At 39.0% G+C, this 24,947-nt stretch overlaps 2 protein-coding genes and 1 pseudogene across 2 annotated transcripts; 2 read left to right on the forward strand and 1 right to left on the reverse strand.

The window, feature by feature from the left end:
• Positions 1 to 21: 21 nt before the first annotated feature.
• LOC127948906 (DCN1-like protein 2) lies at positions 22 to 5,094 on the reverse strand (annotated as a pseudogene).
• Positions 5,095 to 5,245: 151 nt separating this feature from the next.
• LOC127948904 (transcription factor Dp-1) lies at positions 5,246 to 11,801 on the forward strand. Its single transcript, XM_052545748.1, has 12 exons — positions 5,246 to 5,430; positions 6,562 to 6,621; positions 7,125 to 7,191; positions 7,905 to 8,014; positions 8,636 to 8,739; positions 9,831 to 9,993; positions 10,205 to 10,351; positions 10,429 to 10,497; positions 10,610 to 10,761; positions 10,829 to 10,995; positions 11,089 to 11,143; positions 11,263 to 11,801. Exons 2-12 carry the CDS (start codon positions 6,610 to 6,612, stop codon positions 11,375 to 11,377), a joined length of 1,161 nt encoding a protein of 386 aa, XP_052401708.1. The 5' UTR covers positions 5,246 to 5,430; positions 6,562 to 6,609; the 3' UTR covers positions 11,378 to 11,801.
• A 1,046-nt stretch (positions 11,802 to 12,847) lies between these two features.
• Positions 12,848 to 23,653, forward strand: LOC127948898 (rhodopsin kinase GRK1-like). Its single transcript, XM_052545731.1, has 7 exons — positions 12,848 to 13,762; positions 15,150 to 15,277; positions 18,578 to 18,735; positions 18,990 to 19,073; positions 19,242 to 19,366; positions 20,807 to 21,008; positions 21,505 to 23,653. The coding sequence occupies exons 1-7, from the start codon at positions 13,061 to 13,063 to the stop codon at positions 21,795 to 21,797; spliced, it is 1,692 nt and encodes a 563-aa protein (XP_052401691.1). The 5' UTR covers positions 12,848 to 13,060; the 3' UTR covers positions 21,798 to 23,653.
• Positions 23,654 to 24,947: the final 1,294 nt, after the last annotated feature.

Raw genomic sequence — 24,947 nt, forward strand, 5'->3', positions numbered from 1 at the left:
AATAACAACACTGTTTGTACACTGAGTTTATGATGTTTTTATTTTTTTCAAAGGTGTTTGCATAAATTATTTAAATTAGTTTTGTAGACAAATATCAGCTGTGCTTTTATTTATTTTTTTATATATATTATGTGTGTTTGTTTACTCATACAATGTATTGTTGTTTATTTCTCCAAATATCCCTGTGCTACTGATGACTGCTTCTGTGCTGCAGGACACTGATGTAGTTCAGTCGGGGACATACAAACTCTGGGATACACAACATACTGATTCTCTCCGTGTTTAATAATATATTTTAAATGCATTTCTTTTTTTTTAATTGAAACAGTCAGTGCAGAGAGACTCGGCCTCCTCGTTACAGAGTCTTGTGATTTCCCACCATCACAATCAGCCGAGCAAACTCCACAAGTCATCGATGAGCACCGGCCATGCACCTGATGACAAAACAACACGCACATAAAATCACAATTAACCCTTTTAATTCATGTTATGAATGACAAAACAACGAGTCATGCTTTATATGTACACTACCAATCTAAATAATTATCTTCTGCTCATCAAGCCTGCTTTTATTTGATCTAAAATACAGCAAAAATAGTAAAATTGTGAGATATTTAAAATAGCTGCTCTCTGTGTGAATCTGTTAAAGTGTACTGTATTTCTGTGATGCTCCGCTGTATTTTCATCATCATTCCTCCAGTCTTCAGTGTCACATGATCTTCAGAAATCAGAATAATATGATGATTTACTGCTCAAGAAACATTATTACTCTTTAATGAATAGATAGTTGATGCTGATGCTGAAAATACAGAAGCGCATCACAGAAATAAATTACAGTTTAACAGATATTCACACAGACAACAGCTGTTTTAAATAGTAAAAATATTTCACAATTTTACTATATTTTGGATCAAATAAATGCAGCCTTGGTGAGCAGAAGAAAATTATAAAAAAAAACATTAAAAATCTTAAAAAACTTTTGACTGGTTATGTAAGACGCTCTGGATAAAAGATGCATTAATATAATGTTTTTGTGAAGAATTAATAAGTGCATATTATTCTAAAAAATCTATAGCGTAGTTGATGACTCACACTCACCCTCCTCGTCGTAGTTGCACATGTCGTCTGCGATCATGTTCCCTGAAGTCCAGCAGCAGGTTCCACGTGTCTTTAGTGATGGATTTTTTATGATTCTCCTTTACAGAAACAAGACGGAAGAGAAGCAAAACCACTGTGTGTTCATCAGAAAAAAAATCTCCACACAGGTACAAGAACAGGCGTGTTTGAGGAGCAGAATCACACACTGCATTCTCAGCTTTGCTCGGTCAAAAGTTCACATCCCCCTTTCAGAATCTGCTAAATGGTAATTACTTTACCAAAATAAGAGTGATGATGTAAAATGCATGTTATTGTTTCTTTAGTACTGACCTGAAGAAGATATTTCAGATGTTTAGAAAATAGTAGCTGAATTTATAAAAATGACCCTGTTCAAAAGTATTCATCCCCTTGACTCTGAACACTGTGTTGTGAGCTGAATGATCCACCGCTGTGTGTTTGTGTTCAGTGATAGTTGTTCCTTGTTTGTCCTGAACAGTTCAACTGTCTGCTGTTCTTCAGAAAAATCCTTCAGCTCCCAATCATTCTTTGGTTTTGCAGTATTTTGGTGTATTTGAACCCTTTCCAACAATGACTGTGTGATTCTGAGATCCATCTTTTCACACTGAGGACAGCTGAGGGACTCGAACACAACTATTACAGAAGATTCAAACCCTCGCTGATGCTCCAGGAGATAAAACCAGGAGTTAGGAGCCGGGCGTGAAAACTTTTGAATTAGAAGATCAGAATCACACAGTCATTATTGGAAAGGGAACAGTTGAACTGTTCAGGACAAACAAGGAACAACTATCACTGAACACAAACACACAGCGGTGGATCATTCAGCTCACAACACAGTGTTCAGAGTCAAGGGGATGAATACTTTTGAACAGGGTCATTTTTATAAATTCAGCTACTATTTTCTAAACATCTGAAATATCTTCTTCAGGTCAGTACTAAAGAAACAATAAAATGCATTTTATATCATCACTCTTATTTTGGTAAAATAATTACCATTTTGCAGATTCTGAAAGGGGGTTGTAAACTTTTGACCTCAACTGTAGTATCACCAAAAAAAAAGCATGGGTTTAGTTTAGTATGTCGATCGGATCAGAGATGCAGTGAAAGTGTGTTTCTTAGTGTTACAGTGACATGAAAAGCTTGTGGTTTGTGATTATAATTATTTAATAAGTGACATACCAGAAGGAAAGTTTTCCAGAGGTCGAGAAACTTAAAGCGGCCGGTCAGAATGAGATTCCAGTAGGCCACGGCCATCTCCAGATCTGAGACAGAGCAAGACACTGAGATTATGATAAAGTGGAACTACTGCAAGTACACTTTTATTTTAATATTTTGCATTTAAAGACCAATATTATAAAAACATCGTACAGACCTCGTCAAGAGTGACATTAAAACACATTTTAGACTTAATATTAATAAGTTTGCATTGTGCACAAGTGGTACTCCAAATAAAGTTGAATTATAATTTTTATATCAGTATGTTTACAGTTTCCTGTTTTCTGATTATTGCTTTTATAAAATGTAGTAAGGTTTCACAGAATGAAACGAACAACGTAGCTCCCCAGAATCAGTTGTGGTTGCTACAAAGTGGTTGCCGAGCAACACACAAATGTAAGCAAAGGTGTTTGTTACATTGTAGAGTAATTCACAACAGCTTTGAACTTGGCTCAGCCAATCAGAATCAAGGAGCGGAACTGTGTGTTTGATAATCAGATGTTTGCTCTTGAAAACAAGCCCAAAATTCAGGTTCACTGCAAACTAATGTGTGACCACACTACAGCACGATCCCTGTGTAGGGAACAGAGCTGATGTTCACTAGACTAATCGCTCACCTAAACTCTTCTGTCCAGGAGTTTGGGCAAAGCTAAAGGTGAACTGATAGAAGTCTCTGAATCTCCCAGAATCCTTCAGCTCCTGCTGTAGTCTGGGTAAAAGAGTCCTCAGCTTCTCAGGACTGTCACACCTTCACAAACCAACACACAGGATCAAATACTGTCCTCAGACTGCCTCCAAACAGGCTTCTGTTATCAGTGTTGAACACAGTTGTGCTGCAAAATATTTTTGTGGAAACTTGTGTCTTACATTGATAATAATCAGACATGTTTCTTGAGCAGTAAATCATCATATTATTCTGATTTCTGAAGATCATGTGACACTGAAGACTGGAGGAATGATGCTGAAAATACAGCGGAGCATCACAGAAATACATTACACTTTAACACAGATACACACAGAAAACAGATGATTTACATTCTAATAATATTTCAGATTTTTCTGTATTTTTGATCAAATAAAAGCAGCCTGGGTGAGCAGGAGAGACTAGTTTTGGTGGTGTGAGCGTCTCACCCCAGCTCGAACATGCCGTCCAGGAACTCTTTGCGGCTGAACTCACACTGCGTCGCCGCTCTGAACTTCCAGGCCACGATCAGGACACTAACACTGACCGGATCCAGCACGAGGTCATCACAGAACTGCTGGATCCCGTCGCTGCCGATCTTACTCTCATCGTGTGGATCTGCAGACGCAAGGAACAAACACGAGTGATTACTGACAGAGTGTCAAGTCATGTTTTAGAAAAGAAGAAAAAATCACCCTCTGACTTTCAAAGCTGCTACATTGTAATGACTTTCTACTTCTTAAGACCCTTATAGAAACGCAGTGGAGTGAAAAGTACAGTGTTTGACTTTTAAATGCAGTGAAGTTAAAGTCATAAGATTCTAGAAAAATAATACAGAAGCTGAAGAAGTGCCCTTGAGTCCAGTAATCCAGTCACCTTTATAGCGTTTGTAGAGCTGATCCAGCTTCTTGTGGTCCACTGCTGTCTTCACAGAGTTCTGGAAGGAGTTATCGCTGACCGTCTCTAGTGTCCAGTCACTGTGGGACAGACAGTACTCTGCGGACCGCGGGAAGGACGTGAACCGATGGAGCTTCTCCTTCTGAGACCACTTCAGTTTATGCTGAACAACGACAACAGCGTCAGTCCAACACATCTGTGCTGTTTCAACACCTTTGAGTCAAAGCTTATGTTATAAACTCAGAATGGAAAGATATAAACTTGAAATTGTGAGATAAAAGAGTGCTGTTTGTTCTGTGGTGTTCATTAAAAAACTGAACTATGAGATGTAAACAAAAAAAAAGTCAGATTTGTGTAAACTCAGAATTGCAGAAGGATAAAAATCATAATTCTGAGTTTATATCTTATAATTTTAATTTTTTCTCTGAACTGTGAGAAAAAAGTCAGAATTGTGAAATAAAAACTCGCAGATATGTTTTTTATATAAGCAGACAATTTTTCTACCCAATAAATATTTATAACAGAATACCAGTTAATACAGTGAAATCAGCTGATCTGATTAGATTTTAGAAGTTTTATCTTTTTTTTTTTTTTTTTTTTTTTTGATGACAGTGGTTATCATTTTACCATAGTAATATATAGTATATGTGTAAAACAGGGATTTTTTGTGTATGTCGTATATATGAAATTAAGATCAAATATTAGAAAACTTAAAGGATACAAATAAAACATACTGATATACGAAGAGCCTGAATTGATTGTTAAATAAAAATCTTTATCATAAAGTATGCTCCAGTAAATATAGTGATGATAAAACCGTGGTATTCTAAAGTATGTCATAGTATTGATTACCATATGGCAACATGATATTAACTTGATATTACTACAGTGCAGTATTGTTTCTCTGAAGGGTTAAATAACTCAGTGTCAAAATTTAAACAGCCTCATCTGACTCTACGTTTCTCTTATAAACGGACGCTCGGCAAACAGCGCGACTCGAGCGTTATTCTGCAGTGATTAACTGCCCCCGGTGGTATTTAAGATCAACACTACTGCCCCCTGCGCACCTACCATCTTTAAGCGCTGCTTCCATCTCCGGCGGATCTCCCTCTGCGCATGCGCGGAAACCAAACACATAAACAAACCAAACACAGTACACAATACTACGCATACATATATATTAAGAAATATATATATATATATATTGGATGCGATTAATCGTATGAGAGCACTGTTTTGAATACTTTACAAAGTATTTTGGGATTATTAATAATAATAAAAACGTTGAGATGATTTTGATGCGTTACGTGCGGAGTTGTGAATGCGCGCTGACGTCACACCGCGCGTATCCAATCAGCGTGCGTCCTCGCGGGACACCGCCAAGCTCAGTTTGACTGCTGTGTGTAGCAGCTGAAGAGTCTCGCGCAGACGTTCTGATTCTGGCGCGATAAATACAGTATTCGTCCATCTAACTGTACATACCGGCGCGATATGACGCAGCTGTGAGCGGGCTGGTTACGGTAAGAGAAGGGGCGACGACCAGCGTATGTTAATGGAGTTTGTGTGTCGTGTGGGAAGCGTTAGCTCGCTATGTTCGGTTAGCTTAGCTGTAGCCGCGTCGAGCTAACGCGATATATAACGTTAGTTATCCAGTGAGGAGCGAACGACGCGTCTACAACGCGACGCGAGGATGATTCGCACAGACAGAAGGTTCATCCGTTCATCTGAACACAAAAACAACTCGGAGACTTCTGTTTGTTTACGTTTACAGCACGCGAGTTATTCACTTAGAGCTGATCAATATGCATCTTAATCTAATAAACATGAGATTGAGTTATTAAACATGCGTTATATACCTTCATATCCGACTCTGAGTGCGTTTGTATGGTCGGGTGATTCTATTTTGAGCAGATGTAGGTCACACGGTCCTCTCTCATCAGTTTGTGTTTGTGTGTGATTGAAGTGTTTAACATCTCTCCTGTGTTTACATGCGAAACTAAAAACATTCGTCCGTGTTTTTAGAGTTTAAAATGTTTTTATTTGGCCTGTTCATAAAACCACAAAGTCATTTTAGTGCTCAAATTGAGTCAAACACTTTTTAGCGAAAAAATAACGATTGTTTTATTGGTTGGGAATTAATTGGATGGAGAAAAATAAATGCATTAAGATTCCGTCTGAATATGTGTGCTAAATATGATGTGGTACTGATGACGTCATACGAAGGCTGAGGAGGGACTGATGACGTCAGCTGGATGGGAAGTCGTTTCAGAAAGTTGAGGGTCTCACGAAAAGTGTTTTTCTTGTGCAATAATTGACAACAAAACATTGCCACTGTCATTCAGAAGTCAGAAAGAGCTTTACTGTCAAAGCACACATGTACAGAATATATAAATACATAAAACTGTCAAATAAATTGCATGTATGCTATAGATAAAATAGTATAAGTGGTAACATAAATATAAGGTTATTGCATATATTTATATTGCACAATGGGGAGAACATTTAACTTCATGAGGTGGGTTGCATATTTATGGAAACTATATACTAAAATATCATCTCAATTCACATGAAATGATAGTGATTTGATGCGGTGTGGTTGTGTTTTTAAAGCTTGTCTTGCAGATTGTTTGATGTTATATGTGTGTTTCCAGCTGAACTGCAGCCACAGACCAAAGACTGACCACACGTCCGGTCACATCATGGCCAAAGATGTGAGAATCACACACACATTACAGGATCACACACTCACACGTGTGTTTAGTGCAGGGTTTTTATTGTTTCAGATAACAGAATTAAAATATAAAACCGTTTTATCTTTGCTAGTTGCCAAGACAATAATTATCTGTTGGAGGTAAAACTATGTAAACCGCAACGATACTGAAACATACTGAAATTAAAAAGGAGAAAATAAGAACATTTACAAATTCAAACTCAAACTGAAATAACGCTGGTTAAATACAGTCTTTATTTCTTTGTTTACTGTTATATTTTACAGATCTAGATTACATCTGGTGATTTTGTATTTGGTTTGGTCTGAATAATTAGCGTATGGTATATTCATAGTGTCATTCAAAACTTATTAAAATAAACGTATTAAAAGAGTCAGTCAAACGGGTTCAGATTTAGCTGGTTTCTATTCTTACACCAGAGAGTGAACTCATCGTGTTTGATCATTCTAATCTCAAAGAAGTCTTCGGTTGTGTCTGCTCTTCAGGCTGGACTCAAAGAAACCAGCGGAGAGATAAAGCTGTTCATCAACCAGAACCTGAGTCCAGGGAAACGTGAGTACACACTCCCCTTCAGCCCAGTGCATGATGGGTAATGACACGCTTAACACACACAAATCATTATTCCTGTTAACATGAGACTAGCTGCATCCAGCACTTCCTGTTACAAGTACACCTCGACTCAAGAGATGCTTTTAACGCTTTAATTCATCAGTGACGCATTAAACTGATCAGAAGTGACATCTATAACGTTACAGAAGAGTCTTATTTCAGATAAGTGCTGTTCTTTTGAACTTTCTATTCATCTGTGAATCCTGGAAAATAAAAAGAAAAGCAGTTTCCACAGAAATATAAATGTTTTCAACAGTGATAACAATCAAGTTTAGCAGTAAAAACATTTTCATGATTTCTTAAGATCATGTGAGACTGAAGACTGGAGGAATGATGCTGAAAATACAGCGGAGCATCACAGAAATACATTACACTTTAACACAGATTCACACAGAAAACAGATGATTTACATTAGAATAATATTTCACAATTTTACTGTATTTTTGATCAAATAAATGCATCATCTGTGAGCAGGAGAGACTTCTTTAAAAATATTAAACATCTTACTACCTCCACATTTTTAGTTAAGGGATAAATTCATTTTGTTCTATCACCTCAGATAACTTCTATTTTCTGTAAACAATACATCGTCATCTTGTAGTCAGCAGAGAATCACTGCACTCATGAATATTAATGAGGTGTGTGTGTGTGTGCAGCTGCAGGTGTTGTGTCCTTCCTGACGGTTCATCCCACATCAGTCTCTGCGGTCAAACAGATTCTGCCCAAATCTCTGACGGCTGCGGGCGCTAACATGCTGTCACACGTGGTAAGACGCTCACAATCAGCTCCAACACGTTCACTGAATCCTGCCCTCGGGTCACATGACCACTCAGACTCCTCCCACCGTCTCCACGGCGATAAGCCCTCCGTTAACACTGTGTGAGGTGACCCGGAGTCTGTAAGCGGATCCCAGAGCGCTGGAGTCAGCAGGATTACTCTCTCATCCTCCTGTCACTCTTCTGAGATCAATATGTGAGAGTCTCGCGGAGGTTTTCCCTGTTCTCATGGTCAGAACGCTGTTCTTCTGAAAAGGCTGTATGTGTTTATACAGGCATGATGTCAGTGAACACCAGCACTCCACACACTGGGTGTTTAAAGTAGAGCACAAAACGAAATAAAACTTCAAACTCCCTCCTTCAGAGCGGTTTAACCCCTGAAAGCATAAAAAACTATAAGTTAATTTCTGTAGAAATAGTACAGAAAAACAACAAAACAAAAAAAATTTGTGTGTATGTGAGTTTACCTTAGATTTTTATTAAAAATGTCTATGAAGATGTAAATAAAGCTTGCAAATGAATGGAAGTGAAACTGTGTCTCTGGCCTGGTTTCATGCTGAGGGTCTCAGTGATGATGATGAAGATGATGATGAAGACGAGTCTCTCTGCAGGTGATCAGCACTCCTCAGAGGAGCAGTGTCCCCGCCGGTCTCCTGCTGACCAGTCCACACACCCCGTCCTCTCAGCTCACCGAGGCCTCGCCCTGCTCCAGCGGGTCAGTGATTATTGCGGAATTTTTTTTTATTATTATTACAAGTTAAAAATTACAAGACATTTTTTTAGGTTAAATATGCAAATGAGGCATTATTTATCTATGCAATAAATTCTAGAGCAAAAATCTGCACACTGGATGAAGTCCGTTTTAAAATGTACATTTTGTTCTGACACATTAGAGTTGAGTGTTTTACAGAGGGATCTCATTTCTGAAAAAAACATGTGGTATATAATCAAGCAAATAATATATGAACAGATCCCTCTTAAACGTTCAGACTGTAGGAATAAAAATGTGAAGTTTGGTGTGTGTAAGTACTGAAGTGTGTCAAACTTCTTTAAAATATATTATATAGAATATGTTTAATACACCAGTTTTTGATATTAAAGTTATGAAACGAATGATTCAAAGGCTCACTAATAAATACTTCACTCATTTCAGTACTGAATTATTATATTTTCATATTTTACGATGCCAGTGCTCAGATACTGTGAAGTCAGATTTATTTTTTTCCCCAAATTTCAGTTTTTTTATTGTATTTTTTAATTTTATTTTTCTAGATTTTTTTTATTTATTTATTTTTTCTAGATATTGCTGCCGTTTCTTTTTTTTTAGTTTTTTTTTTTTTCTTCTAGATTTTGCTTCTTATTTTATTTTATTTTTTTTACTTTTTCTAGATTTTGCTTCTTATTTTTTATTTTTTTAAACTTTTTCTAGATTTTGCTTCTTATTTTTATTTTTGTCCGGACTGCTTTTTAATGGAGTTGTAAATAAAATGTTGTGGATCAAAAAGCCTGTCTAATCAATTAAAATCATGAAACTTATACAATTTCACATCAAAGTGTTCAAGACAAACACAAAGCATGTTTAGGGCCTATGAAATGTTTTAGTTTTTTCTCACCATATGTTTTATTGTTACCAAATTCTCTGTTTTTGCATGTTTTATTCTTAAAAAAGTCTTCAGTTTAAAAGTGATCTGGGAGCATTACACAGTGTTTATTTCTGAATCCATGCTCGTTGGGTGGGTTGTGCTGACAGGAAGTGACCTCATTCAGGCTCACAGATGAATGGTTTGTTCTGTTGTGTTGTGGCAGGCGCAGCAGGAAGGGCGATAAGAACGGCAAGGGCTTGCGTCATTTCTCCATGAAGGTGTGTGAGAAGGTGCAGAAGAAAGTGGTGACGTCCTACAACGAGGTGGCAGAAGAGCTGGTGTCCGAGTTGAGCTCCGGAGACAACAACATCTCCCCGAACGATGCGGTCAGTCCCTAACCCTGACCTCACGCTCACTTCCTGTCAGACCCGTACAGTGTATTGTTGTCTGTTGCTGTAAATATCCCTGTGCTACTGATGACCATTCAGTGTGTATTTCTCTCATGCACACACACATGATTATAACAGTAGAAGAACAACAATACCTTGTATGAATCATATTTGTGTTTATTAAAATCTGGTGTGTGTTCTCCTCCAGCACGTGTACGACCAGAAGAACATCCGGCGACGGGTCTACGATGCTCTGAACGTCCTGATGGCTATGAACATCATCTCCAAAGACAAGAAGGAGATCAAGTGGATCGGGTTCCCCACCAACTCTGCGCAGGAGTGTCAGGATCTGGAGGTGCGCCAGTCAAAAACATCAGTTAAACGTTTGACCAATGGTGTTCTGTGTTGATGAACCTGTCTTCTGTCCTGCAGGCCGAGAGGAAGAGACGACTGGAGAGAATCAAACACAAGCAGTCGCAGCTGCAGGAGCTCATACTGCAGGTACACCGCATCACTTCCTGTCTGGCACTGACAGCTGCTCATTCAAGATGCTGACTGCATGTCACACACGCAGCTGATGATTCCTCTAAGTCTGATTTCTCGTGATTTGCAGCAAATCGCCTTTAAGAGCCTGGTGCAGCGGAATCGAGAGGCGGAGCATCAGAACAAGAGAGCTCCGCCTCCAAACACAGTCATCCACCTTCCCTTCATCATCATCAACACCAGCAAGAGAACCGTCATCGACTGCAGCATCTCCAACGACAAGTGAGCGACGCCGTGTGTTCAGCTGCGTCTGCTCTTCCCGTCTGACGCAGCGCTTCTGTCTCCGCAGGTTCCAGTATCTCTTTAACTTCGACAACATGTTTGAGATCCACGATGACGTGGAGGTGCTGAAGCGCATGGGCTTGGCGTTCGGTCTGGAGTCGGGCCGCTGCAGTCCGGAGCAGCTGAAGATCGCCAGGAGCCTCGTTCCCAAAGCCCTGCAGCCGTACGTCACAGGTGTGTGTGTGTCTCCGTCACGTGGAGATGTGATGTGACGTGTGCTGAGCTTCACGAGCGGGTGACAACTGCTTTGTTTGTCTGATGTTGTAGAAATGGCGCAGGGTGCCTTTAACCAGCTGATCGGAGAGCTGTCCCATGTGGCCACGTGAGTATCACATGATCATGATGAGGACATTTAAATGGGACATGATGAGGCGTTTTCAGGTGCATTGAAGTATCCAGTCAGTAATGAGAGTTTGTGTGTGTGTGTGTGTGTGTGTGTAGTGAGCGCGGCGCGTCCAGCTCCAACGGCTCCAGGGTGGAGACCCCCACGTCCTACATGGAGGAAGAGGAGGACGACGATGACGAGGAGGACGAGGATGATGAAGAGGACTATTAGGATGTCTCTTGGTTCCCCCAGTTCTTGTTTGAGACTCCATCTGGTGATCCTGCTGTAAGGATTCCCTCAAATGCTTCCCATAATTCTCCAGCTCAGTCTGTTATCTTGGGTGGCTTATGAGCAGATAAGCTGGAGTGATCGTCTTTGTGCAGCTTCGGCTCTCACTCCAGGGCCACTTCTGAAGAAGCTCCGGCGCTGGACGTTCAGCACTGGTTTCTACCGTTTGGCCGTGATTCGCTCTCAAAGGCAGCTATTTTTGATATTAGAGCTTTTTTTGGGACGTTTGATGTGACCGCTCTTCAGTCGCAGACGTTAGGAACATGAGATTTACGATTCCAGACAGCCTTTTTTTGTACAATGTAACAAATCCTAAGGAAATATACTTTTCGTATTCATGTATAGAAATTAAACAAAGAATGATTTATATGCTTGTGTGGCTGTTTTTTTGTGTCTTGAGTGATGTGAAATAAGATTGAGATGTTTAAATGCATTTCTGACAGGTTAAATTCATTTACATTCATTAGTAAAATATAAAATAGACCTTTATTCAAGAGACTGAGAAAAGAAAGTTAAAAAGCAACAATATGATTCATATCATCCAATAATAACTGGGTTTTCATGTGCAATAACACTACATTTGATCTCTTATCTGTTTATACGTTCAGTAAAATCAGAAGGAAGATGGCTTTCCTTCTTAGGCACCATTTATTAATTTATTTGACTTTCTTTGCATTCATTCAACACAATACTTGTTTCCTTAACATGCAATTTTTTTTAAAATGCATTAAATTTCTATTTGTCTGTATAATCCTTAAGGGCAGTATGAGAATTGTTTGTCTTCATAATCTTTGATATGAAAACATCTTCATACAGAGAGATTTTAGCTTCTAATCAGTTCATTGGGGATGAAACCCAATCCTGCACACATTGAATGGTTCTTGTTTATTAATCGCCATTAATGAAAGCTTCTGTTGGTTAATAGGGCAAATGCATGTGAAAATCCTTTGCCCCTTAAAATTCCTATAGTGTGGTTTTCTTTTGAAGAGCCTGGATTTCTCTCATGGACATTTGCCAAACAATGTGAACGTGCCTCTTAAAGCAGAGTTTCTTTCCAAAACCTTCACTCCTCCTGATCTTCTGTGATGGGACAGCGATTCCAGCGTTCCTGGAGTGGTCAAGCTGGTCTATAGCTGTAAGCAGCTTGTAGGACTTCATACCAACCGTCTTGACCAGACGAGGCAATCACATCTGTGAGATCTGTTTCTGACCAATATTTTTCAAGTTTTTTGATGAAGTAATTCTGAACTCTGAATTCTAGGATGTTTGGAGTGTCATTGTAATGAGAGATGTTCTCGTTTCTCCATCAGTGAGAGGTGTTAACCTGAGGAAGGTATTATGGAGTTAGAGGATAAAGCCTTATGAAAGATGTTGAGTCAGGTGGATCCGTCTGAGTGTGTGTGTGTGTGTGTGTGTGTTGCTGGGCTTATTCTTCACTTTGCCATCAGACTCTAGACGTCGTGTTGGATCCGTTCCTCTGCGTCTCATGATCTAATCCCTCACTTCTTCTCCGTTGAGGACCAGTCTCACGGTGCTGAGCTCCAATGCTCTCGCTGTGACCCTACAGCTGCTCAGTCTCGTCTTGTTCTCACTCCGAAAGTCCCAGTTCAGTTCCCTCGCCTCACCATGGACATCGGCGGCCTGACGACGGTGGTGGCCAACTCGGCGTACATCTCGGCCCGAGGCAGTTTCGACGGCACGGCTAACCCGGCGGCCAACCGAGACAAGAAGTACCATGCCAAACTCAAGCTGCCCCACATCACGGTGTGCGAAGGTCTGAGAGAAACTCTGGATCTGCAGTTTAAGAGCATCTGCGTGGAGCAACCCATTGGTAAGCGACTGTTTCAAGAGTTTCTGGAAACCACCAACGAGTATAAAGGCCCTTGTCGCCTCTGGAAGGACATCGAGACGTATGACACCGCTGAGGATAAAGACAGGGTTCAGAAAGCTGCCAAAATCCTCCAGCGGTACATGGAGCCTTCGGCCAAGCACTTCTGCCCATTTTTACCCGAGAACGACATCACCAAGGTGAAGGAGCGGCACGAGGAGGCGGCGGATGACCTGTTTGTGCAGATCCTGGCCAGCGTTTTCGACTTCCTCAAAGAGGTCCCCTTCACTTTCTATCTAGAGACCATGTACTTTAAGCGGTTCCTCCAGTGGAAGTGGCTGGAGATGCAGCCGGTGGCCGAGGACTGGTTCCTGGACTTCCGTGTTCTGGGTAAGGGTGGATTCGGAGAGGTGTCCGCCTGTCAGATGAGGGCCACAGGGAAGCTGTACGCCTGCAAGAAGCTCAACAAGAAGAGGCTGAAGAAGAGGAAAGGCTATGAGGTGTGAAACCGGCTTGATGCCTTTAGTTGAGGAGGTTTGGTTTTCTTGAGAAAAGGTGCCCCTGGCGTCCAGAGGACTTACTACTGATTGAATGAAGAGTTAGTTTTCTGTTCAAATAATTGGAATGTGAAGTTAATGGGGTCGAAACAGGTTTAGGGGATAAATTACTATTGGCACTCTGGTGCTCCGGGCCTGATGGGTAAATACGATGGGATGGTTTTTTTTAGTTTTTTTTTGTCTTTGGCCGGTTAGAGCAAAACCATTTGAGCTGCTCTTCACACAAAGTTTATTCGATCCTCACCAAATTTGGTGCAGATCGTCTTTAGAACCTTACTGATAAAATAAATCAAAGAGATATTGGAAATTTAAAAGCATGTGTTTTGAACCCAATAAAATCTACTGGATGGTTGAAAGTTGAAAGCAAAACCGAAAAGTTTTTTGTTTAAGGCAACAATGGCACCTTTTTCTAATTTATTCTGGAAATGTCCAGGGTAATAGACATGTATTGCAAGACTAGTTATAGTCACGCTTAGATAACAGGATGTGGATCCTGATTGACATGTTGGTTTTGTGTGATTAAGCAGCTCAGACGTGACATTGATGATGAAGGTGAAGGCTTTACTGGGGGTAATATGCTTTACTAGCACTTCACTCCAACAAAACAATCCTGTTTTAGATCACAACTTATGAAATTCAGTTCAGTTTTGGACTGTTGACTGAAACCTCCAGTGATGATAAAGGACACTGAGTGCAGCAGAGCATCATGTTCCTCTTCATCAGTATTGATAAGATGTGCACGTGTTTGAGCGTCTGTAAGCATCAGACAGATGAGAGAACAGCGCTGAGGACCAGTGGCAGCATTAGAGCCGATGAAGCTTTAGCGCTTTGGCCTTCAGCTCATTATGAAATGCAACTTCAACACATTTAATTATGGAACAGATTTGTTGTGGAAATCCTGGACAGGAAGAACACTGGAGATGATACTGATCGTACTGATCCCGGGTCCACAGATGATTTATTAGATGTTAATAATGACCTCATTCACAGTTACAAGCATGAAAACATCATTCATTGACAGATCGTTAACAGTCACTCAAACATCATAAATGACGTGATTCTTCTGTTATGCATCAGTTGCGAGGCATTCTAAACTGGGAAATGCATCCTGCATGTGTCACAATGCATGAAAAAAACTACAGTAAGAGAAGTGCATTGGTTCACATGTATAAAGAGAGTTCTGTGTTAGTATCCTGAGGTTCTTAAAATATATTCTGAATATACAGTGGAGTCCAAATGTCAGAGCACAAGTGAAAATGCATAATTTTTCAAATCTGATGATGGTGTGGAGCTGAAGATCATCCGTCACACTCGTGTTGTTTGTTCTCAGGGCGCTATGGTAGAGAAACGGATCCTGGCTCGAGTTCACAGTAGATTCATCGTGTCGCTGGCTTACGCCTTCCAGACCAAGACAGAGCTGTGTCTGGTGATGACCATCATGAACGGAGGAGACCTGAGGTCAGTCACACACACACAATTCAATCAATCAATCACCTTTATTTATATAGCGCTTTAAACAAAATACATTGCGTCAAAGCACTGAAAAACATTCATTTGGAAAACAGTGTGTCAATAATGCAGAATGATAGTTAAAGGCAGTTCATCATTGAATTCAGTGATGTCATCTCTGTTCAGTTTAAATAGTGTCTGTGCATTTATTTGCAATCAAGTCAATGATATCGCTGTAGATGAAGTGACCCCATCTAAGCAAGCCAGAGGCGACAGCGGCAAGGAACCGAAACTCCATCGGTGACAGAATGGAGAAAAAAACCTTGGGAGAAACCAGGCTCAGTTGGGGCCAGTTCTCCTCTGACCAGACGAAACCAGTAGTTCAATTCCAGACTGCAGCAAAGTCAGATTGTGCAGAAGAATCATCTGTTTCCTGTGGTCTTGTCCTGGTGCTCCTCTGAGACAAGGTCTTTACAGGGGATCTGTATCTGGGGCTCTAGTTGTCCTGGTCTCCGCTGTCTTTCAGGGATGTAGAGGTCCTTTCTAGGTGCTGATCCACCATCTGGTCTGGATACGTACTGGATCCGGGTGACTGCAGTGACCCTCTGATCTGGACACAGACTGGATCTGGTGGCCACGGTGACCTCGGAACAAGAGAGAAACAGACAAATATTAGCGTAGATGCCATTCTTCTAATGATGTAGAAAGTACGGTGTTATGTGAAGTGTTCCCGGTTCCGGTTTACCTAATTAATGCAGCCTAAAAATCCTTTAACGGATTTGGATATTAAAAGCATATTAGTATGTTATGTGTATGCCAGGTTAAAGAGATGGGTATTTAATCTAGATTTAAACTGCAAGAGTGTGTCTGCCTCCCGAACAATGTTAGGTAGGTTATTCCAGAGTTTAGGCGCCAAATAGGAAAAGGATCTGCCGCCCGCAGTTGATTTTGATATTCTAGGTATTATCAAATTGCCTGAGTTTTGAGAACGTAGCGGACGTAGAGGAGTATAATGTAAAAGGAGCTCATTCAAATACTGAGGTGCTAAACCATTAAGGGCTTTATAAGTAATAAGCAATATTTTAAAATCTATACGATGTTTGATAGGGAGCCAGTGCAGTGTGGACAGGACCGGGCTAATATGGTCATACTTCCTGGTTCTAGTAAGAACTCTTGCTGCTGCATTTTGGACTAGCTGTAGTTTGTTTACTAAGCGTGCAGAACAACCACCCAATAAAGCATTACAATAGTCTAACCTTGAAGTCATAAATGCATGGATTAACATTTCTGCATTTGACATTGAGATCATAGGCCGTAATTTAGATATATTTTTGAGATGGAAAAATGCAGTTTTACAAATGCTAGAAACGTGGCTTTCTAAGGAAAGATTGCGATCAAGTAGCACACCTAGGTTCCTAACTGATGACGAAGAATTGACAGAGCAACCATCAAGTCTTAGACAGTGTTCTAGGTTATTACAAGCAGAGTTTTTATATCATATAATTAACACCTCTGTTTTTTCAGAATTTAGCAGTAAGAAATTACTTGTCATCCAATTTTTTATATCGACTATGCATTCCATTAGTTTTTCAAATTGGTGTGTTTCACCGGGCCACGAAGAAATATAGAGCTGAGTATCATCAGCATAACAGTGAAAGCTAACACCATTCTTCCTGATGATATCTCCCAAGGGTAACATATAAAGTGTGAAGAGTAGCGGCCCTAGTACTGAGCCTTGAGGTACTCCATACTGCCTCAGTCTCAGTACTATGATACGGTCTAAATCCTGACTGGAAATCCTCACATATACCATTTTTCTCTAAGAAGGAATATAATTGTGAGGATACCACCTTTTCTAGTATCTTGGACAGAAAAGGGAGATTTGAGATGCTGGGGTCAAGTTGTGGTTTTTTGATGAGAGGCTTAATAACAGCCAGTTTGAAGGTTTTGGGGACATATCCTAATGACAATGAGGAATTAATGATAGTCAGAAGAGGACCTATGACTTCTGGAATCACCTCTTTTAGGAGCTTAGATGGTATAGGGTCTAACATACATGTTGTTGGTTTAGATGATTTAACAAGTTTATACAATTCTTCCTCTCCTATAGTAGAGAATGAGTGGAACTGTTCCTCAGGGGGTCTATAGTGCACTGTCTGATGTGATACTGTAGCTGACGGCTGAATGGTTGCAATTTTATCTCTAATAGTATCGATTTTAGAAGTAAAGTAGTTCATAAAGTCATTACTGTTGTGGTGTTGGGAAATGTCAACACTTGTTGAGGCTTTATTTTTCGTTAATTTAGCCACTGTATTGAATAAATACCTGGGGTTATGTTTGTTTTCTTCTAAAAGAGAAGAAAAGTAATCAGATCTAGCAGTTTTTAATGCTTTTCTATAGGATATGCTACTTTCCCGCCAAGCAATACGAAATACCTCTAGTTTTGTTTTCCTCCAGCTGTGCTCCATTTTTCGGGCTGCTCTCTTTAGGGTGCGAGTATGCTCATTATACCATGGTGTCAAACTGTTTTCCTTAACCTTTCTTAAGCGTAAAGGAGCAACTGTATTTAAAGTGCTAGAAAAGAGAGAGTCCATAGTTTCTGTTACATCATCAAGTTGTTCTGAGGTTTTGGATATGCTAAGGAATTTGGATACATCTGGAAGATAACTTAAAAAGCAGTCTTTTGTGGTAGAAGTGATGGTTCTTCCATACTTGTAACAAGAAGTAGAATTTACAATTTTGGCTCTATGAAGTTTGCACAGAACTAAATAATGATCTGAGATATCATCACTTGGCTGAATAATTTCAACACTATCAACATCAATTCCATGTGACAGTATTAAATCTAGAGTATGATTTCGACATTGAGTAGGTCCTGAAACATGTTGTCTAACACCAATAGAGTTCAGAATGTCAGTTAATCTGATCCTCACCAAATTTGGCACAAAAATTCTTCAGAACCTTTCTGACACAATAAATCACATAGATGCTGGAAACTGAAAAGCATGTGTTTTGAACCCAATGAAAACTCCTGGCCGATTACTTGTTTCACGCCTGTTCTTGCAGCTGTGTTCTTTACAATGTGTAACTTTGTAACAGCGCCACCTACTGGTCTAATGTTAAACTTTAAAGTTTCCTCGTAACCTTTGACCCAGCAGGTCTGGACTTAGTGATGTACTGCACTTTTGATGATGTCATTGCCCTGCTTCGTCCTGTGATTGCTGATTTCAGATTTTATTTTATAGTTTCATTTAACTGTTTCGTGAATTTCTGTAAATATTTTAAAGCGTCTGTGTCATTCTTTTGCAGGTACCACATCTATAATGTGGATGAGAATAACCCAGGGTTTTCTGAAGCCAGAGCGTGTTATTATGCTGCTCAGATCATTCAAGGACTGGAGCATCTTCACCAGAAGAGAATCATCTACAGAGACCTGAAGCCAGAAAACGTTCTGCTAGATAATGAAGGTGAACACGTTGAAGTCAACACACACTACCAGTCAAACGCTCTTGGGCCGCAAGATTTTTATTGTTTTTTTTTTAAAGAAGTCCATCAAAGCTTAATGTTTTTTGTATCATTACTCATGTCACAAGATCCTTCAGAACTAGACTTCTTTATAAAAACGTAAAAAATCGTTCAAGAACGTTTGACTGGTAGTGAACACACATCTGATGTGTTGAGAGTCGTTTCAGTCACACACACGTCATGCTGGTGTTTTCAGGTCACGTCCGTATCTCTGACCTCGGCTTGGCTGTGGAGCTCGCAGATGACCAGCTCAAAACCAAAGGCTACGCTGGAACTCCAGGTGAAAAAAAGATCACGATCAAAACTCACTCTCCAAGAATCTATTGGAGTAGAATCAAGAATGTCTTAATGCTCATATACATTCATATAAACTTTAAAGCAGGTTGATATTGGCTCATGAGTGTTGATGCTGCATGGTTAATTCATAAACATTGGTGTGTGTTTTCAGGGTTCATGGCCCCGGAGCTGCTCAAGGGAGAAGAATATGATTACTCAGTAGATTACTTCACTCTCGGGGTCACGCTGTACGAGTTCATCGCTGCCAAAGGACCCTTCAGGACTCGAGGAGAGAAGGTGATCTTAAACATACAATCTCCAGTGGATTTGTAGTAGAATCACATTCATGCATTCAGCAGAAGAGACTTGCGCAGAATGTGAATAAATAACTCATTTGAATTCGAGTGTAGCGTTTTTAGAGTGGTGTGTCATGCACAAGATGCAGAGATGGTCAAAGTCATCTGTTGAGCGCAAAACTATGGAACAGAGGCGTGATGCAATGGAAAACATCTTCTGTGTGCAATGCATTCATGTTATGCATTTTATCAGTTCATGCAAGGTCATTGGGATTCAAACCCATGACCATGGTGCTGCAATCACCATATGAAAAAAATCAGAATTTCGAGTTTATATTAGCAATTGTGAGAAAAAAAAGTCACAATTGCAAGATATATCACGCAATTAAAAAAAAAAGTCAGAATCGCGAGTTTATTTCACGCAATTCCAAAAAAGTCAGAATCATGAGTTTATATCAAGCAATTACAAAAAAAAGTCAGAATCGCGAGTTTATATCAAGCAATAAAAAAAAGTCAGAATCACGAGTTTATATCATGCAATTCCAAAAAATCTGAATCCTAAGTTTATATCACGCAATTCCAAAAAAAAGTCAGAATCGCAAGTTTATATCACGCAATTCCAAAAAATCTGAATCCTAAGTTTATATCACGCAATTCCAAAAAAAAGTCAGAATCACGAGTTTATATCACGCAATTCCAAAAAATCTGAATCCTAAGTTTATATCACGCAATTCCAAAAAAAAGTCAGAATCGCAAGTTTATATGACGCAATTAAAAAAAAAGTCAGAATCACGAGTTTATATCACGCAATTCCAAAAAATCTGAATCCTAAGTTTATATCACGCAATTCATAAAAAAAAGTCAGAATCGCGAGTTTATTTCACGCAATTCCATAAAAAGTCAGAATCGCGAGTTTATATCACGCAATTACAAAAAATCTGAATCCTAAATTTATATCATGCAATTCCAAAAAATCTGAATCCTAAGTTTATAGTACGCAATTCCAAAAAAAAGTCAGAATCGCAAGTTTATTTCACGCAATTCCAAAAAAAGTCAGAATCGCGAGTTTATATCAACGTAATTCCCCAAAAAAGTCAGAATCGCACATTTATATCATGCAATTCCAAAAAAATCTGAATCATCCAAGTTAATGTCATGCAATTATCAAAAAAAAAAAATTTTATATCACGCAATTCCGAGAAAAAAAGTCAGATTTGAGAGTTTATATCACGCGATAGTGAGAACAAAAAGACGTAATTACCTTTTTTATTTTTATTCAGTGGCAGAAACGGGCTTCCATACCATCGACCTCCATAGTATGCAAAAAAAAAAAATACTATGGAATACTATTTTCAGTTTGCTTTTTACTCTATTTTGCTTACTGCAGTTGTATCTGCTGCTGTTGTTCTTGGCTCTGTCATTGTGATTGTTTGCACCTCAGGTGGAGAATAAAGAGGTGAAGAAGAGGATCCTGAACGACCCGGTGACCTACCCAGAAACCTTCAGTGAGAAAGCCAAGTCCGTCTGCGAGGGTCTGCTGGCCAAAGAGGTGGACAAGAGACTGGGCTTCAAGAACGGCTCGTGTGATGAGCTGCGCGCACATCCCTTCTTCAGTGAAATCAACTGGAGGAAACTCGACGCAGGTGTGAAGATGAAGAGAGTTTAGTGCAAACACTAGCATGATTACACCGTGGATTTAACTTATCTTTACCCTAATCAGTGTGATTAAAAAAATGGTTTTGAATCTATTCTGCTCACCGAGGCTGCATTTATTTGATAAAAAATGGTGTGAAAACTGTGAAATATTATTCTAATGTAAATCATCTATTTTCTGAGTAAATCTCTATTAAAGTGTAATTTATTTCTGTGATGCTGCGCTGTATTTTCAGCATCATTCCTCCAGTCTTCAGTGTCACATGATCTTCAGAAATCAGAATAATATGATGATTTACTGCTCAAGAAACATTGGTGTAAATTCTGAATTAAATTCTGAAATAAATTACACTTTAACAGAGATGCACATAGAAAGCATTTTTTAGATTTTTTTTTTTTACTGTATTTTTGATAATATAAATCCTTAGTGCATATCCATCAGATCTTGTCTTCTGAGTGCACTGACGCATCACTGATGTCCTGCAGGGATCCTGCCGCCTCCTTTCGTCCCGGACTCCAAGACGGTCTACGCCAAGAACCTGGACGATGTGGGCGCGTTCTCCACGGTGAAGGGGGTCTGTCTGGAGGACGATGACAAGACGTTCTTCGATGAGTTTGCGTCGGGAAACATCGCCATCCCCTGGCAGGAGGAGATGATCGAGACGGGCATCTACGGAGAGCTGAACGTGTGGGGTCCGAACGGCACGGTGCCCAACGACCTGCGCCGAGAGTCCATCCTGGAGCAGCCGCCCAAATCCTCCACCTGCAGCATCTCATAACCACAGCAGACCACAACACACACACACACTCCAGCTCCAGATGCTTTCAGCAGCTTGACACTCGGGACCCTGCAGCACAAAACCTTAAAGTGAGATCTATACATCATCTGAACGCTGAATAAATCATCTCTCCAGTGATGTCTGGTTTGTTCGGAGGACAATATTTGAGAATCTGGAATCTGAGGGAGCAAACAAATCTAAATATTGAGAAAATCATCTTTAAAGTTGTTCAGATGAAGTTCTTAGCAATGCATATTACTAATCAAACATTAAGTTTTGATATATTTACTGAAGGAGATTTACAAAATATCTTCATGGTACATGATCGTTACTGAATATCCTAATGATTTTTGGCATAAAAGAGAAATGTATAATTGTGACTCATACAGTGTATTGTTGTGTATTTCTACAGATATACGTCTGTGACACTGATGACTCTTCTGTGCTGCAGGGACACATTTATTCTGAAGGGTGCACTGCTCTGAGTATTAATATTAGTGATTATTGATCTTATTAATATTGAGTTTATTGAGCAGTGAACTGAGTTCAGCACCATTCAGTTCAAGCACGTTTAGTATTTAGGCTTTTAAACAGAACCGAATGAGAGAATTTCTAAGTATAAGGAAAGAATAAAGAGCGAAATGCTTGGCAGTCTTTCTTTTGACATCCATAAAGCTCAGTCAGTAATAACTGTAAGAAAACTGCAAAAAAAGGCTTATCTGTTTCTAGTATTTTTAGTATTTGTCTCTTGTTTCGAATAAAAATATCTATAAATTCTTAAATTAAGATGTAATTAGTAAATAAGCAAAATGACGTAAGATAGTTAGTCTTGTTTGTATGTAATTATCTGCCAGATGGGTAAGTCAAATAATTTAAAAACAAGAGTATTTTACTTTCTTCCACTTGCAGATCATTTTACATGTTTTAAGCAAAATGCAATTCATTTAGTGTGTTTTTTTCTTTCTTTCTGGAAACATGACTAAATATCTTACGTCTTTTTCCTTATTTACTAAATGCATCTTAATGTAAGAATTTATAGATATTTTGACTAGAAAAAATAACAAGTAAGCTAAGGCTTTTTTTTTTTCTTTCTTTTTTTCTCAGTGTTCTCATGTTGTGTTTGGGTTTCGTGTTCTGATTATTTTCCCCCCAAATTTTCTTTTTCTTTTTTATACACTTGTGTTGTTTCGGGTCGAAAATGACCAGCCTACATAAAACTGCTTATAAATCATGGGTTATGCTATATTATTAGAGCTTATGAACATCAGTTTTGGAGTATATTTTGACAAAATTATTTTTTGCATAATGTTCAGATCAATCAGCTCCAAAAGCAAATATTGCCTTTTATGCTAACTGACAGAAAACAAGTTTGCAAAAAGATTGAATCCAGGATGTGGTGATAATATAGCACAACCAGAGATTTACAAGAATAATAATAATAATAATAATAAAATGCTTCTAGTTTCTTAAAGGAACACTGCTGTGAATCAGGTGCAGGATTGTCAGCAGCACAAGGGTTAAATAAATGAGCTTCTATTATCTGTGAGTAATAAAGACATGGTTCTCTGATCTGACAGATGTCTTTGTATATTTGTGTTTGTAACTCAAGTTCATTGATTTCTACAGCACGTCAAACACAGAATAATTGGTTTTTATTGAAGTTCTGTGAATGAATTGCTTTCTAAGTGCCCTAGCCGAGACACATAGCTCTACTTTTTGAAATCCCAATTTTTATTCATGTATAAAGCTGTAAATGTCTTTAGGTTGCATTGGTTATTATGGTACAAATCATCCTTTTGAATAATGTGATAGCTGTCATAATTATGATTTCAAATAAACGTTTTGCCATAAATACACCTCAAGTCTGGGTGTGTGTTTTGAGAAAAACAAAGAGAAAAGTTACCCTGCTGATTTAAAGCCAGCTTCCTTATTGTGGAAAAGGGTTCTTTTATTCTTTATTAAATACATGTACATATAATATTACATGAAATCCATCCGGAAATCTCTTAAAACTGGATTCTCTTCATGATCTATCCCAGAATCACCAGGTCTTTCAGTCTCTCAGGAGGTGATTCCTGGGATTGAGGCGTCTGGTCAGAAACTGCAGGTTGTTTATAGTAAACTAAACAAATACAGGAGAATACATCAGTATATTTCTATTAAGCCTTTGTGATTTGTTGTGCATCGTGATTTCAAAATAAGTTCAAACCTTGCCTGGGGTTTGCATGTGTCCAGATATTAAAATGACATGGATTTAAACCTCCTTGAATCAAGGTGTAAAGCAGGGCCAGGCCGTGGGCGCCCTCTGCTGGTGTTTGTTATAATACATCATGTGCTTAAGTAGGTCATGTTCATATTATTTATAGGCATATTACATATTCTAACAGTGATTTTCAATAAATCTAGTGTATTGTCACACCCCTAGTGTCTGAGTATATATATCCTTAATAATTTGCCAAGTGTATGATGGAGCTTTTACTCGGTCAATCATATATTATTAAAAAAATCACTTTTAATAAGGAAAGCGATAACTTTGCTGTAGTATCTTTTTAATATGCATGCAGCACTTTGTTTGTTTTTTGTTATTTGTTTTAGTTTATTATAATTTGAAAGATAATGATATTGCGATCTGATTTTAGTTTGAAAAGTTCTGTAATTTAGTTTAGCAGTTCCCTGTTTAAAGGTGATTTTCTCTTTTGATTTTAAGCATCCTCAGATTCTAGATTTTCAAATATTGTCCTCCTAACAAACCATGCAGCAATGGGAAACTTCCGGATGATGTGAACATCTACATTTTGACAGGTTTAGTGCTCCAGGGTCACACATATTCTGTTTCTATCTTGTGATCAGTGCATCGGTGGTGGTCAAGGACATGTTTGTAAGGGCTTCCATGGTTTGTGTGGCAGGAGATTCAGGAAGAGAAGCTCAGATCTTCAGCTCCAGGAGCTCAGGGTCCACCTGAAGGAGAAGGAAGTCCTTTAATGTCTTTTCATGTTATATATTGATTTATTTTGTAGTAAATATGCCTCACAAGATTGTTACACTGAATGACACTTTAGTGTCTCTTCTGTTAATCAGGGGAGAATGTATTATACTTATTTTTTGCCCAGAAAATTAAATTGCAATTAAATTAAACTTTTTTGAGGAGAA

The sequence above is a fragment of the Carassius gibelio genome, chromosome B1, assembly GCF_023724105.1.
Source record: "Carassius gibelio isolate Cgi1373 ecotype wild population from Czech Republic chromosome B1, carGib1.2-hapl.c, whole genome shotgun sequence".
NCBI lineage: Eukaryota > Metazoa > Chordata > Actinopteri > Cypriniformes > Cyprinidae > Carassius > Carassius gibelio.

What these genes read in the sequence shown, in the direction of transcription:
- LOC127948904 (XM_052545748.1), top strand. An exon ending in CTAACATGCTGTCACACGTG is followed by an intron (nt 8,015 to 8,635) that starts GTAAGACGCTCA and finishes GTCTCTCTGCAG; the next exon opens with GTGATCAGCACTCCTCAGAG. An exon ending in AGGAGTGTCAGGATCTGGAG is followed by an intron (nt 10,352 to 10,428) that starts GTGCGCCAGTCA and finishes TCTGTCCTGCAG; the next exon opens with GCCGAGAGGAAGAGACGACT.
- LOC127948898 (XM_052545731.1), top strand. Translation starts at nt 13,061, where the DNA reads ATGGACATCGGCGGCCTGACGACGGTGGTGGCCAACTCGGCGTACATC. An exon ending in AGAAGAGGAAAGGCTATGAG is followed by an intron (nt 13,763 to 15,149) that starts GTGTGAAACCGG and finishes GTTTGTTCTCAG; the next exon opens with GGCGCTATGGTAGAGAAACG. An exon ending in TCAGGACTCGAGGAGAGAAG is followed by an intron (nt 19,367 to 20,806) that starts GTGATCTTAAAC and finishes TTTGCACCTCAG; the next exon opens with GTGGAGAATAAAGAGGTGAA.